This window comes from Panthera onca, chromosome D2 (genome assembly GCF_046562875.1).
Source record: "Panthera onca isolate mPanOnc1 chromosome D2, mPanOnc1 haplotype 2, whole genome shotgun sequence".
In the NCBI taxonomy this organism is placed as follows: domain Eukaryota; kingdom Metazoa; phylum Chordata; class Mammalia; order Carnivora; family Felidae; genus Panthera; species Panthera onca.
The window spans coordinates 77,727,215-77,743,619 of NC_138349.1; the positions used below are offsets into that span (position 1 = coordinate 77,727,215).

General features: G+C 41.4%; 1 protein-coding gene across 4 annotated transcripts in view; it reads left to right on the plus strand.

Annotated features, from left to right (window-relative positions):
- The window catches only part of RYR2 (ryanodine receptor 2), a 755,762-nt gene that overhangs the window by 620,049 nt on the left and 119,308 nt on the right, over nt 1-16,405 (plus strand). For all 4 annotated transcript variants that reach the window (XM_081790553.1, XM_081790554.1, XM_081790555.1 and 1 more), the window contains exons 67-71: nt 704-834; nt 3,932-4,252; nt 5,530-5,770; nt 6,371-6,458; nt 9,458-9,550. In XM_081790553.1, coding sequence (XP_081646679.1) covers nt 704-834; nt 3,932-4,252; nt 5,530-5,770; nt 6,371-6,458; nt 9,458-9,550 — 874 coding nt within the window. The remainder of the gene's footprint in view (nt 1-703; nt 835-3,931; nt 4,253-5,529; nt 5,771-6,370; nt 6,459-9,457; nt 9,551-16,405) is intronic.

The following is a 16,405-nucleotide window of genomic DNA, read 5'->3' on the forward strand; positions in this document are numbered from 1 at the left end:
TCTGAGCAGTCAGCACAGAGCCCGATGCAGGGGTGGAACTCACAAACCGTGAGATCGTGATCTGAGCTGAAGTCAGACACTTAACTGACTGAGCCACCCAGATGCCCCAATGTTTTATTTATTTTAGAGAGAGACAGAGACCACAAGCAGGGGAGGGGCAGAGAGAGAGGGTTCAGAGGATTTGGAGTGAGCTCTGAGCTGACTGCAGCAAGCCTGATGCAGGGCTCAAACCCACGAACTGTGAGATCATGACCTGAGCCAAAGTCAGATGCTCCCCTGACTGAGCCACCCACGCACCCCTTAACTTCTTTTTAAACTAACGGATGATTTAGCTGTTTTTAAATGGTGGAGACTTTGCTATTGAAAGCAGATGATGTTTTGCAATGTAGAAATTGGATTTGGGGGTTACTTTTATTATTTGCGTGATTATTATCCCTCTAATGTTAGTTTTTTTGTTTTTAATTTTTTTTAAGTTTTTTTTTTTATTTTTATTTTTGAGACACAGAGAGCCAGAGCATGAGCAGGGGAGGGGCAGAGAGAGAGGGAGGCACAGAATCCGAAGCAGATTCCATGCTCTGAGCTGTCAGCTTAACTGACTGAGCCACCCAGGCGCCCCTCTAACGTTAGTTTTAAACTTGTTGCCTTTAGTGTAACTTCTTCATTCACTTGGAAGACCTAAAAAACAAACATTTTGCACTTGCAGGCAACGCTCTGCATTAGGAGAATGTCTTGCTGCTTTTGCTGGTGCCTTTCCTGTCGCATTTTTGGAAACTCATCTCGACAAACATAACATCTACTCTATCTACAATACCAAGTCATCGCGAGAAAGAGCAGGTAATGCAGAAGAAGCATGTTCAGTATTTGAGATATGACCTTGACACGTAATGACATCTACTGTATTTTCCTACAGTGATTTTTTTCATGGACCATTTCAATTTATTATCTCCAATGCTATTTGTTTTTAAATGTTATGATTTGGAATTCTCTGGAATGTCGTATACTATCCCCATAGTGTCTCTGCAAGAAAAGTCGTTTAATTTCTTCAAATTAGCCCTCCTAAGACAAAATAATTGGCAGAAATGGAAATAAATAGGTCGGTCTGATTTCTGATTCAGTTCTCTCTCCTAGGTACAGCGAGCAGAGGGTGTTATTCATTATATTTATGGATTTGTACCCTTCAGATTGGTTTTTGTTTTGTTTTGTTTGGGTTCACCAGATGTGTCTGTCTTCTTGGGACAGATTAATTCCAAGTGATTTTTTTCTCACAGTTTAGTCCAATTTTTATCATTTAAAAAACTTGTAAATCTGAAACACAATTAATCAGTGACTCAAATTTAAATCTGACCTTAGCATGTGTATTCTTAAGATTTTTGTGTATGTCTGTATGCATACTAGGTATCTATAAGTAGTCATGCCCCGCATCGTCTTTCACTCGGGAAAATCTATTTTTCTGGGTTGGTAGGCTCATTTTTCCCACTGTCCCAGTGTTGCATCCACACGACTCCTGAAACAGAATGCTACGGGCACCAGTGACAGTCACAACAAAGTTTATTACAATGAGAGGCAAGGCCGACCCATCGGGACCAACACTCTTGATAAGAGTGCGGCCCCGAACAGCCGGGGTACAGAGTTTTTATAACTGATCACATCGTTTTATCATCACCTGGGAACAGAACAAAGAAACAGGTTCCAGATGAGTTAGAAACAGTTGCCTAATGAGGTGTTTACTTTAGACTTTCTGCCTCTAAGTTGCAACCAGTGGATCTCCTTGACCCTGCCTCTGATGCTCTTTTCTTTGAACTTTTGTTTCCTTAATTGGTGAAGCCTAATTTACAAGGGTATGAGGCATAGTTTACCAGAGCAAAGCAAGGCTGTTATCTCTTAACCTTCAGTGTCAACACAAAGCTGTTATTTTTCAAGCTAAGCCTTAGCCCTACACTACAATTTAACCCTTACACCAGTTGAAAAGCTTTTAGGACCATTGCTGATGATTTCAAGGATTGGTCTGTGAGAACCTGTTAGAATTATTTAGTAGGCTTAAACATTATGTAGGTGTCCTCTCATATTACTCTTTTGTTTGATTTCTTCTAAGTCTGATATCGTATACTGCATTTCATTTGCTTTCCAGTAGCCTAAAGAGTTCTCAAAACTTAGGCAAGAACTATTTGTTGTCCACAAGTGCATCCCTCTCTGTTAATGAGATCATTTCTCTGTGTAACTCCTGTTTTGAGGGGATCTGCTGGTTATACTTGTTTTATAATGCCTTTTATCAAGTAAGGAATCTTTTAAAACCTTGAATCGCCATTATTTAATTTGCCCATTTTATAATTCTGATTTCCTATAACAGAGGAAGCTAAGGCAAAATATGTTGAATGTGAGTTAGCAATATTTCTCTGCATAATTGCCACAATATATTTGTAAATAGTAAAACATGGTTGAATTTGAGCTACTAGGCTTCTGTGTAAACCTGTCTTACTAAGTTGTCTTAGTTAGGATTTTTGACTGATTAATCCTTTTGCTGTGAATCCAGAATGAAGCAGATTTGTTATTTATTGCAGAAAAGGAAACACACAGAGCAGATAATTTACCTGCTTTTGTTTCTGTAACACATCATTTGCATAGCAAAGTAAAGGAATTGAATTGAAAGATCCCCTTTCATTCAGGTTTTAGCCATCGCACAAGTAATTGTTTGCAACACACACTGAGGGAAATGGGGGAGATTTGACATAAGAAAGTATTAGACTTGGATTCTTTCTTTCAGGGGGGTTTTAGTTGCAGTACGGGAGAGACCCGTAGATACATGTGATAGAATTCAGAATAAAGAACACTGAGGGCACAAAAATGCAGTGTTCATTGAGGATACCAGAATGGCTTAACTGAGTTGGTTCAAGAGGAATCTTGAAGGGCCCCTGGATGGCTCAGTCAGTTAAGTGTCTGACTTTGGCTCAGGTCATGATCTCACGGTTGGTGAGTTCAAGCCCTGCATCAGGCTCCCTGCTAACAGCTCTGAGTCTGGAGCCTGCTTTGGATTCTGTGTCTCCCTCTCTCTCTGCCCTTCCCCCACTCGTGGTCAGTCTCTCTCTCTCTCTCTCTCTCTCTCTCTCTCTCTCAAAAATAAACACTTAAAAAATTTTTTTTTAAAAAGTTCTTCAAGGAGAAAATAGCCAGTAAAAGGAGCCTGACAAAGTTCAGGAGGGAGTCCGGAAAGACTGAATACATTGAGATTAAGGAAAAGGGAATCTGGTCAGTGATGGGAAATGCCACTGTAACAGTTAGCCACGTAAGGGTTTGTGAAAAAGGGCGATCAGTTAAGTGGTGGGAAGCACTTTATGGAAAGTTAACTTTATAGAAAGCAATTTATGGAAAGTTAAACAATCCAGGGGAGATTCGAAGCATCGCAGCAGGCTGCTGGGGAGGAGGTGGTACAGAGTATAATTATATGTTGTATGTTATATATATAATGCATATATATTATGCTGTGTACAGAGCATATATAAGTGGCTCAACATAGGGCCTAAGCATGGCCTCTGTAGTGGGGCATTGAGAACACAGGCCGAGCCCTGAACAGGGACCTCAGAGCTCCTTGCTCTGAAAATAGGTGATGGTCGCAGAAGGATGGACCACACAGAAGGCCTGTAGGCAGAGACCTTTGATGTTCTGGTTTGCTCTGAAGTAGAAGAAATGGTCATTTTCTGATCTTAAAGGAGTGAGGCGTGGTGGTGAGATAGGAACTTGGGGAAAGGAGAGAACTTTGGATATAGCTGCCACCAGTAAAGAGAGGGAGCCGGTGGAAGGCCCGCCGGGTCTTGCCCAGCTCTGAAGCCCAGAGCGAGATGGCTGCTTGTGGCTGCCATACACGGTGGAAGTGTGGCCGTCCTCGTAAGTCCGTCCTTTCACTGAACGCGGTTCACTCTTACGTGTGTTTCTCTAGCTCTGAATTTGCCAACTAACGTGGAAGATGTGTGCCCAAATATACCGTCTTTGGAGAAACTCATGGAAGAAATTGTGGAATTAGCGGAGTCTGGCATTCGCTACACGCAGATGCCACACGTCATGGAAGTCATACTGCCCATGCTTTGCAGCTACATGTCTCGTTGGTGGGAGCACGGACCTGAAAATAATCCAGAAAGGGCTGAAATGTGCTGTACCGCCCTGAACTCTGAGCACATGAACACGCTCTTGGGGAATATATTGAAAATCATATATAATAACCTGGGAATTGATGAGGGAGCCTGGATGAAGAGGTTAGCAGGTAAGAATTGGAGAGGAATGCACCACGTGAATTTGTTTCATTTGCCAAACTCTTTGCAATAACAGAAGACTAGGGACACCTGACCGGCTTGGTCAGTAAAGCATTCGGCCCTTGATCCTCGCAGGTCATGAGTTTGAGCCCCACGTTAGGTGTAGAGATTTCCTAAGTAAAAGAACTTTTTAAAATGGAAAGAAATACAGAACTACTAGAATTTTCCTATCTTGGGTCTCATTAATATTTTCTTCTGTGCTCAAAAAATCTTTAAAAATATTGTTTCTGTCACGCTGTTCTTTAAATAATAAAAAAAAAATGTCGATTTGATCAGGCATCAGGTGACTTGTCATATTGATACAACTTTTATTCTTTTTTAATTTTTTTTTCAATATATGAAATTTATTGTCACATTGGTTTCCATACAACACCCAGTGCTCATCCCAAAAGGTGCCCTCCTCAATACCCATCACCCACCCTCCCCTCCCTCCTACCCCCACATCAACCCTCAGTTTGTTCTCAGTTTTTAACAGTCTGATACAACTTTTAAATAAGTAGACATTTTCCTGATTGGACGGTCTCTGTAAGACTGATCAGGAAGTGCAGCAGGAAAAACTGATGGTTCTGTAGACAGAGACGAAAAAAAAACTGGATTTTGAAACAACCCCCTTTTAGCGATTCATCTTATCAGGAGTGGGGAGAGGATAACCAAAACACAGAGTCAAGAATCTACATTTGTCTGTCTTTGCACCTCCCACTTCGGACAATGTGGACCAGCTTCAAGGATGGACAAGATGGGTGTTTAAAAAATTCAGAAATAAATAAATGACCTGTGCAGTCTGAGTCTCCCACTGGGACAAGGCTGGGGAAGCCAACGCGGGATGGCTGTATGTAGTCTCGTGATTATTCAGTGGTGCCTACTCCTTGTAAAGAAAGAGCCAGAAGAATGTTTTCCATTTGGGGATTTTTTCTTCTTTTTGTGAAAATAATTGATTTCCAAAGTGAATGAACATTTTTTCCCCCATTCCAAATTAGCTGCCAATTAAAAAAAAAAAAGAAAAGAAAGCACATCAAATTCAATTCAGTAATCATTTTTGAACAGCAACTGTGTAATTAGGTTTGGGACTAGAAAAACGCCTGAGGCATGGGCTGAATCCTGAAAGAAGCCTTGTGCTGGGGGAGGGGAGGCAGGCGGGGCAAAATCATGCTACAGTTGTAATTATAATCTGTCTTCTTTTTAATGCCTGTTGATGCAGAACAGAATATTAATGTCTGTCTTCAAACAGTATTTTCACAGCCCATTATAAATAAAGTGAAACCTCAGCTCCTGAAAACTCATTTCTTGCCATTAATGGAGAAACTCAAGAAAAAAGCAGCGATGGTGGTGTCGGAGGAGGACCATCTGAAAGCTGAGGCCAGGGGGGATATGTCCGAGGCAGAGCTTCTCATTCTCGATGAGTTCACCACTCTGGCCAGAGACCTCTATGCCTTCTACCCGCTCTTGATTAGATTTGTGGACTATAACAGGTACACTGTTCCCAAGGGATTCATTTCTCCGATTCAGTCATGACCTTGCTGGGTTCATGTGTCCTGATGAATGGCTTCATTCGCTTGGGGATGAGCTGGTGCGTGATTGTGACCTAACCAGATGTGTATAGACAAGGTGATTTTCACCAAGCATCTCGAATTGACCAAGGGAGATCTCATTAGTAGTCTGCCTTCTGCAAGTAAAAGTTAGCAGTTTGATAGTTACAGTGTTTAAATTGCTTTAAGTGTAAGACAGATGTACTCCAGTGGCCATCTAGGGCCTCTGTGGACAGCACACTTGCCCTTAGTTTGCTTGGTTTGAAATTTAACTTAACGGGTGATTTTTTTTTTTTTTAAGTTTATTTATTGTGAGAGCGAGAGAGAGAAAACAGCATGAGTAGGGGAGGGAGAAAGAATCCCAGCTCAGAGACTAATGTTGGGGAGCACTGTGGCTCAAGTAATGAGATCATTAGTTGAGCCAAAATCAAGGGTTGGATACGTAACCAGCTAAGCCCCTCAGGCGCCCCTGAGTGGGTGTTTAAAAAAAAAAATCAAGTGGAAGGAGTAACTGAGACACCACTTTATTTATATGTGATCCAGGGCAAAGTGGCTAAAAGAACCTAACCCAGAAGCAGAGGACCTTTTCCGCATGGTGGCCGAAGTGTTTATCTACTGGTCAAAATCCCACGTAAGTAGAAAAATATTGCTTCCGGTTTGGTTTATTTTAAGGGCTTTCAAGTTTTCTTTTTTTTTTAATGTTTGTTTATTTTTGAGAGAGGGGTAGACAGAGTACAAGCTGGGGAGGGGCAGAGAGAGAGAGGGAGATACAGAATCCGAAGCAGGCTCCAGGCTCTGAGCTGTCCGCACAGAGCCTGACGCGGGGCTCGAACTCACAGACCGTGAGATCATGACCTGAGGTGAAGTCGGACGCTCAACCGACTGAGCCACCCAGGCGCCCCAGGGCTTTCAAGTTTTCAACTAATTTTCCAGTCCCTTTAGTAAATACCTGTGACAGTGTTTCTCAAGCTAGCCTCCTAGGTATCCCTTAACTGGTGTGGAGACAGGACACGTTCCCCGTGGTAGTTTGAAGCACTATAAACCTTCATTTGGAGTTTGGTAATTTGTATTAAAAAAAAAAAAAAAATCACTGAGGGGTTTTTAGTTGCACTCCATAAATGCTTTTTTCTGTTTGCCTCTAAATCTGAGGGTAACGGGGACACAGGGATGTGGCATTTTCTCCTCTAGGCTTCCCTCCTGTAGGTGTTTTGCTGAGCCCCCAGGAGCACGCCTGATGCCTAGTTTGAGAAATGGGTTGGACTTGGGTTTTTCAATCTCAAGATACATTTGTTTACTTGTTAAAGATACTACTTCTTTACACTTGTTGCACACACTCTTGTTTCTACAGGAGTTTAGTTTCATGTACACGTTAGAATAAAATACAGTCCCTGCTCGGAATCCTTTTGAAAAAAAATTATAAAGTACATCTTTAATGAATATTTTCACTATTTTGTATGCTGCAAGTGGAGCTATATGTTTTTAAGTCTGAAAAAGGTCTTAATAATAAGAACTCGAGACCATTCTATAATTATTTTGAATAACTCGCAGAAAATGGGTTAAGTGAACATTTATTATTGTCCCAGATTATTTCAAGATCTTAGAATTTTTGTCTCGGTTATGATTCTGTGGCACTTTGTAAATGTGAGACTCCAAGAAAGAAAATCCTCAACCTCAGTTCCATTATTTGAGAAAACTTCCTTGTTTATTTCGTCAGATTGCTATCCAAATCCTGTTACTTTGGAAATGTCATATTTTTAAAAAAATAAAAATTTCCCACTTCATGTCTAGAATAATGCATAATATTTGTTGCCTGCCTCTGAGGAGTCTGTCAAACTTGATATCAAAATGTATGTAAAAACATACATCAAAAAATGTAAGCACACTGAAATAATATATGAAATAATGGCCTTTTTAATATATGCATTTGTATTTCACATTGACTTTCATTTTCTGTGGTGCCTAAAATTCATTTAGGTCTTTATGTTCCCCTAGATAAAAAGCAAATGATTTCTCATCCTATGTAACTCATGTTGAGGGGTGCATTAGATGGTTCAGGGTGCTTTTCAAGGAATATTTGAAATCCAAGGAATATTTGAAATTGAGAAAACTAAAACCTGCATATTTTCCCTTGAAGAACTGAGACTCTTCAACTTCATTAATCACCAAAATACCAAAAAAAGGCTTCTTTAAATTTATATGCAAGACATAATTTTGGAACAAGTATTTGGAGGAGTATTTATCATCATCAGATTTTTAGATGAATGTCTAATGATAATTTCAAGAATAAGAAAAAAATCTGAATATGTACTTTTGAATCTCATGGGATTTTTTTTTTATTAAAAATTTTTTTTTAAATATTTATTTATTTTTGAGAGAGAGAGAGAGAGAGAGAGAGAGAGACAGAGCATGAGCGGGGTTGGGGCAGAGAGAAAGGGAGACACAGAATCCGAAGCAGCTCCAGGCTTCAAACTGTCAGCACAGAGCCCGATGCCGGGCTTGAGCTCACGAATCATGAGATCATGACCTGGGCTGAAGTTGGACGCTTAACTGGCTGAGCCACCCAGGCACCCTTTGAATCTCATGGGTATATTTAAAACACAAATCTGTTAGTGTGTGTCATATATATTCTTACCCAAATATTTAAAGATGAAACTCATGAGCAACCATATTGTTATGAACAGTAAGATTAGAAGGTTAACGTGAGCTGAAGGAAAGTCGAAGCTTGGTCTTTTCACTGTCCTTCACACAAAATATTTTATTACTCATCAATTGTTAACATTTTGGATGCTTACTAGGAAATTATTTTATTTGAGTTTTGCTCATCCAAAAGAGGAAGAAGCTGAGGCATCTGGGTGGCTCAGTGGGTTAAGTGTCTGACTTCAGCTCAGGTCATGATCTCACAGTTCGTGGGTTTGAGCCCAGTGTTAGGCTCTGTGCTGATAGCTCAGAGCCTGGAGCCTGCTTCAGATTCTGTGTCTCCCTGTTTCTCTGTCCCACCCCCGCTTGTGGTCTGTCTCTTTCTCTCTCTCTCAAAAATAAATAAACATTAAAAAAAAAAAAAAAGAGGAAGAAGGCATGTGCTTAGATTGTTAATTTCTGTTTTAAACCTCTGATTATTTCTACTTTCATTTTGTGTTTGCTTTCTTCACTACCACTCCTCAAACAGTTGACTTTGACTGTGTTCTCACACTCCTGAATTGAACATGAATAAAATAACGTCAATAGTATTTGATAAAGTAGATAAAATATCTGGCAGAATGGAAAGCTACATCATAGTTGTGCACGCCCCGTGTTTCTTCCAAGAAGCAGTCTGTGCCTTTCGCCAGCTACATTGGGATTTGAGTACTGATTCTATCCCTTGGTAGGTGTGTGACTTCGGTACTTAAAATATTCTGGATCTTAGTGTTCCCGCCTTTGAAACATTACATATTTGTATCTAGTTCCCAGAATTGTTGCCCCATGCCAAGCACTCTCATTATATATGTAACAAATATTTGCTCCCTTTCTTATTAAATCTGTATCGAATTACTACTTCTCTTTGTAAAGACTTCTGGGTCCTGTGTAACCTCTTGATTACATGGGCTTCTTATCTGTGTGGTTTTAACTGAAATTTTCTTTGCACCTTCTCAGAATTTCAAAAGAGAAGAGCAGAACTTTGTGGTACAGAATGAAATCAACAATATGTCTTTCCTTATTACGGACACCAAGTCAAAGATGTCAAAGGTATTAGTATAATACGTTGTACTGTTCTAGAAAATGTCTGAATGGAACCTTCATTTGCTGATTTTCTTTTAGATCTTTTGAGGATGTATAACTGAGATTTTATAGATTTTGTAATATAATTTACCGATTAAACACATATGCATACACCCAGTTTTAAGGAAACCTAGGATGTGAGTAGGTATGGTAAGACAGACCCAGAAATGACTTTCATGAAGGAAGAGGTTTTTACTCACAGTTTCCTAGAAACAGAAGGCGTGTCATATGGGGGGGACATGTGGCAAAGCACTGTTGGTCTTGTGGCAGAGGGAACAAGGGGAAAAGGTGGGCAGGAACCTGTGTTACGGTTTTTGTGGGACTGGACGGGTAAAGCAGAGTTGGCTAGTTTGCATAATTTCAGTGGTCTCTGGGGTGTAAGGAGTGTCCCTAGTTGGGGTACGTAGCCCTGGGGCGATTAGGGCAAGTGGATGGAGGCCCAGGTAGAGGAAGCGTTTGGGGAATATAGGACTCTGGGTTGGTCGGTCGATCTATGAAAGACATGCTTGCAGGAAAGTAGTTTATTATCTGTAGGAAATGACTATCTTTGGGAGGAGTGATCAAGGATCAAGACCCCAAGACATCAAAGTCTCAGAATAAAAAGGCATGCTTAACATACTCACCCACCCACCTGCAAACACACACACACACACACACACACACACACACACACACACACACACATCAGAATAATTAGCCGCATTGTTTAAGAACCACATGGATGGATTCCAGGTTCTCACATAGGAGATGTGGGGGGATGCCTCTAAATTTTTGTCTTCTGTGTCACTCATGTTAGGGAGGGGAGGACCTCTCCAAACACTTAAAGATCCATGCCTTTGTTATTTGAATTACCACTAAATAAGGAAGTGAACAGCTTACAGACACGCAAAGTATGTAACACCGAAAGTATGCTGCCAGATGGCCAGAGATGCAGCATAGTGTGAGTCTGGCCAAGGAAATCAGTCTCTAACTCTGTAAGTTATGGGGTGGCATTTCCTTGGCAGGGACACCTGTTCCCCTGAACCCTAGGAGTGACTCGTGCCTGTCACCTGCTTTGTTGGTGACCACTGGGACAATTGAATAGCATCCCTCAATGCTCCTAGTCTTTTTTAGGGTTTTAAATGCATGCATTTGACACGATTACAGAGGAACTAAAAGCTAAGGGTAACTGAAGCTTTGCATGCCTGCAGTGTCTGTCCCCAACTACAGTAGGCTATTTGCGTGACCGTGCTCTCGCCACACACATAAAAGATGAGAACTTTTCTCCCCTCTGGGCTGTCAGCAAGCCTGGAGAGTGAGCTGATGCTCTGTCAGGAGATGCTGCGCTAAAAGCACACGTCTCACGGATGTTTTGAGCCGAAAACCGTTAGTGAATTTCTCTGCTTTGACAGCATGTTGTCGATATAGGACGCCGTTAACAAAGGCATAGAGAGAGGGCCCAAGGAGTCAGTGTTACGTTTGGGAGGATGACGGTGATTGTGGTGTATCATGAAACTTGAGATAAGCGAAAAGTCGTAAGATCAGAGGTCTGCACACCCTTACAAAGACATCTTCTTCCCTCCTTTTCCTCATTGTAGTCCATTGATTCTCAAAGCATACGCTCAGTGTGCTGCACATCCTATAAGCCACACTAGGGCATCTGTACACACTGACGAAGAGTAACATTTACTCCCATTTGCAGGGAATAAAATGCAAAAATGGATAGAAGCATCTTAATGCCCGCACCCCGCCCCCCAAATTTTCTCAAGCCTTTCAGTCTTTTTACCATATGACAGCTAACGCTCTGAAACAAGATATATAACAAATAACAGCAATATTGATGAAGTACTTAGAAATGAGTGATCATGCTTTCCCTTGTTGTTCTTACGTCTCGTCGTTTTTGTCTACATGTGTGCTTGAGATTTTGTATTGCATACATACCATAAACATTTTTCCTAGAAGTAATGTTTCTAGTTTCTTTTTTAAATGTGTATTTATTAATTTTGAGAGAGAGAGAGAGAGAGAGAGAGCATGCATGTGTGTGCATGAGCAGGGTTGGGGCAGAGAGAGGAGAGAGAAAATCCCAAGCAGGCTCCACGCTGTCAGCTCAGAGCCCTGTGCGGATCTTGATCTCACAAACCATGAGATCATGACCTGAACTGAGATCAAGAGTCAGATGCTTAACCGACTAAGCCACCCAGGCTGGTTTAAGACACGATTGTTTCACCAAAAGAATCATGATGTCTTTGTGTTTCAGCATTTGCACAGATTTGAGAGTCACTGTGTTGGCCAAAGTAGCATCATAATTCTACTTCCATCATATCACTGAGGTGCTCTGCTAACCCCATATGGCAGGAAGGGCCCAAAAGCAGGATGTAGCAAAGGAATGAGTAACATCTTTCCCAAAAGCTGCACTGTTCAGGTCTAGTGCCAGGAATGGGTAACAGGAAGGTAGCCATAGGTCTTATGTCTGAAGCTGAAATGGGCAGAGAGATGTTCCCCCATGCAGAGCTGGGAACAGAATGATCCAGAAGGCTTCAGGGATTCCTCTGACAAAGCCTCAAACTGTCTGCCTGAGACGTCACAGTGGCCCATAGATCCACTCCCCTGGAGTGCAGAAGAAGGAGAAAGAAACTCTTTTGAATGGAGATTCAGACCCAAACACAAACCAAACAACATATTGTTATGTATCGGTCTTCAAGCAGACATCCAAACAGGAACGAATGCTATTTGTATGGAGTACCATTGCTTTCTTTTTTTTTTTAAGTTTATTTATTTTGAGAGAAGAGAGAGAGAGAGAGTAGGACAGAGAGAGAGAGAGAGAGAGGGAACCCCAAGCAGGCTCTGCAGCACCAGCATAGAGCCTGATGCAAGGCTCAAACCCATGAACTATGAGATCATGACCACAGCCCAAATCAAAAGTCAGATGCTCAACCAACTGAACCACCAACACCCCCCTGCAGTACCATTTCTAAAATTAGAAGATAATATAGAAAGCGGGTAATTATAGATAAAATATGGAAATATGATTGAAGCCAGCAGACCAATTTGGAATATGGTAATCTGGGATTGAGGACCTCATTTTGAATTAAAATGTGTGTAGCCCGTCAGGCAGAGAGAGGCCAGTGCATATGAAATTGGCCGTAATGCTCTAAGGAGGGGGTGACCACCTGTGTGGGACACGGAAGCCCTGCTGTGCCTTTGTCTGAAGCTTGGGAAGTGGTGTTGTCTACAGCAAGTGCATATTAGTGTACTTCACCCAGTTGTTAACGTGTAGGGTGGTGAATGCTCCCCTCCGGTGAAGCCGGTCTCCTCCTGCCCCCTTCTCTTACTCTTAGCCCTCGGTGACAGCCTGGCCCTGAGCACTCTGGGCGGCAGCCCCTGTGACTTCTTTAAGACCCAAGATTCTGCAGGGGCGGGGAACATATTTTATTCACATGGTAACTTGAAAGCTCAATGCAGCGCTTGGTGCATGGTGGCTACTTAATTAATATGGATAAAGCTAAGATTTGACTTTAAAGAGTTTGAAATTTGGTCCTTAACCTGGGCATGTGTAGGTGTCTTATTTTACTGTTGATTTTCCAGACTCACTGTTGCATTGGTACCAATGTTGCATCATTGTATTGCCAGCATTGCTGAAGTTTTTAATGGCATGACTTTTTTAAAAACATACGCAGGGGCGCCTGGGTGGCTCGGTCGGTTAAGCGTCTGACTTTGGCTCAGGTCATAATCTCGCGGTTGGTGAGTTCGAGCCCCATGTTGCGCTCTGTGCTGGCAGTGGAGCCAGGGTGGGAGTCTCTCTCTCTCTCTCTCTCTCTCTCTCTTTCTGCCCCCTCCCCCACTTGTGCTCCCTCTGTCTCTCAAAATAAATAAATAATCTTAAAAAACAAAAACACCAAAAAAACCCATATACAGAAAGCATCCATGGGTCTGGGTGTCTCGGTTGAGCAGCTGACTTCAGCTCAAGTCATGATCTCACAGTTCCTGAGTTCAAGCCCTGCATCGGGCTCTGTGCTGACAGCTCAGAGCCTGGAGCCTGCTTTGGATTCTGTGTCTCCCTCTCTCTCTGCCCCTCTCCCGCTCACCCTCTGTCTCTCTCTCTCAAAAATAAATAAAGATTATAATTTTTTTTTTTTAAAGAAAGCATCTATTACAAACTCTTGTTAGTTTGTTGATGTGAGAAAAAAAAATAGTGGGTTTTACCTATTGCATTATAGAATTCTGTCCTGTTTTTTCTTAAGATTTCAGTTCCTGTTGAAATGTAGCACCTGGCCTTATTTATTTAAAGCTAGGCTCACTATCTTTTCCAGCTTTATTAACATACAGTTGGCATATAACAGTGTGCTGTGTCAGGTGAACAAATCAACAACAGATTGACTTGATACACTTCTGTATTGCAACCTGATTATCACCGTAGCATTGGTTAACATCATGTCATATAATTACCATTTGTTCCTGTGGTGAGGACACTTAAGATCTACTCTCTTAGAAACTTTCAAGTAGACAACACAGGATCGATCATTAGCTACAATCACTCTGCTGTATATTAGATCCCCAGAACTTATATTTATCTTATAATGGGAGATGTGTCCACGTTGATTAGCATGTCCCTGTTGTCCCCACCTCCCGGCCCCTGGTAACCACCACTCTCCTCTCTGTTTTTATCAGTTTGGCTTTTTCAGATTCCACATATAGGTGGTATCATATGGTATTTGTCTTTCTCTAACTTATCTACTTAGCATAATGCCCTCAGGGTTCATCCGTGTTGTTGCACATGGCAGGATTTCTTTCTTATGGTTGAATAACACTCCACTGTGTGCATATATCCATGCATGAATGCATAGGTTGTTTCCATATCTTGGCTCTTTTGACTGACGCTGCAATCAACAGGAGGGTGCAGACATGTTGGGACCCTGTTTTCATTTCCTTTTGCTAAATACCCAAGAGTGTAATTGCTGCGTCCTGTGGTTCTATTTTTAACTTTTGAGGAACGTCTATACTGTTTTCCACAGTGGCTGCACCAATTTACATTCCCATCAAGAGTGAGCACGGGTTTCTTTTTCTCCATATAATCACCGGCATTTGTCATCTCTTGTGTTTTTGATGTGATGAGATTCACTTTTATAATTAATATATCTGAATTTTTTTTGAAAAAAACATTAGTAAATATCTATGATTTTTGTTTTGTTTGGGGAGGCTATTTCACTGTAGGACTATTAGAAAAGTCTTCCCTTTTTCGTGATCCTGTATTAAATTTTATTTTAGGTGAAATTGTGTGTGTGTGTGTGTGTGTGTGTGCGCGTGTGTGTGCCTGAGAGAGAGAAAGAGACTGATTCGTGACGGGGATCAGCTGACCCTACTTTTCTGTTTAAATACGATGCCCATATCGACCATGCTGTTGCAAATTCACCTCTGATTCGAATGTTAGGAATTGGTTGCAAATGAAATATCATGCAAATTCAGTAGTGTTAGCAGTTCTGCTCAAATTATTGAGCAGCTCCTAGGGGCAAGACGGGGTGCTTGGTTCTAAATACTGGAAGGGCCCCTGGGTGGCTCCATTGGTTAAGCATCTGACTCTTGATTGTGGCTCAGGTCATGATCTCATGGTTCACTAGATCGCGCCCCGCATCAGGCTCTGCACTGACAGTCCGGAGTCTGCTTGGGATTCTCTCTCTCCCTTTCTCTCTGCCCCTCCTCTGCTTACATTCTCTCTCACTCTCTCAAAATGAATAAACTTAAAAAAAACTCTTTTGGGGCTCCTGGGTGGCTCAGTTAGTTAAGCGGCCGACTTCGGCTCAGGTCATGATCTCATGGTTCGAGCCCCGTGTTGGGCTCTGTGCTGAAAGCCCAGAGTCTGGAGCCTGCTTCAGATTCTGTGTTTCTGTCTGTCTCTGCCCCTCCCCTGCGCATATTCTCTTTCTCTCTCAAAAATAAATTTAAAAAAACATTAAAAAAACTCTTTAAAATAAATAATGAGTTATGTGAGTGAATGAATGAAGAGTGAATGGACGAATGAATGAATGAATGAATGAATAGAAAGGAGCAGACCAAGTTTGGCCCCTGCCCTGATGGAGCTCCATAGTCTGGTGAGAAAACAGCCAGCAACCAACAAACCAACCAACTAAACAAACAAACCCAATTGATAGGGGTGCCTGGGTGGTTTAGTCAGTTGAGCATCCGACTTCAGCTCAGGTCATGATCTCGCGGGTGACAAGTTCGAGCCCCGCATCGGACTCTGTACTGACAGCTCAGAGCCTGGAGCCTGCTTCAGATTCTGTGTCTCCCTCTCTCTCTTTGCCCCTCCCCTGCTCATGCTCTGTCTCTCTCTGTCTCAAAAATAAATAAACATCAAAAACCCGATTGATATAGTCGTACTATATCATTAAAAAAAAAAAACCCGATTGATATAGTCGTACATAAGCATATTTGATTGTAGATTTCATTTCTTTATAGTGGAAGTGGACTATATCATCACTGGGAGTGTTCAAAGATGTATTAATTTCTCTTTTCAGTTTATAGATTTCCTGTGGTATACAATGCAAGATTATTATTTGAGCATAAGGAGGAGTTCATTTGTCTAGTGTTTCTCAAAATGGAGCAGTTTATAATTGCCCTTAGTGTTGATTTCAATTAGTCTTATTGTAGGGTCACTTGAATATTTATAAATTTCAAACCAGGTATAAGCCCCTTGTACTTATACAACCATAAAATCAAAAATCTTTACAAGTTAGGGTCAAGAAAACCATAACACCAACAAAATTTAGACATTAATGTATTGTATGATATTGTTTTGCTGAAGCTAAATTACCAGAATTGGATAGAAATATGTTTGCAATCATTTGT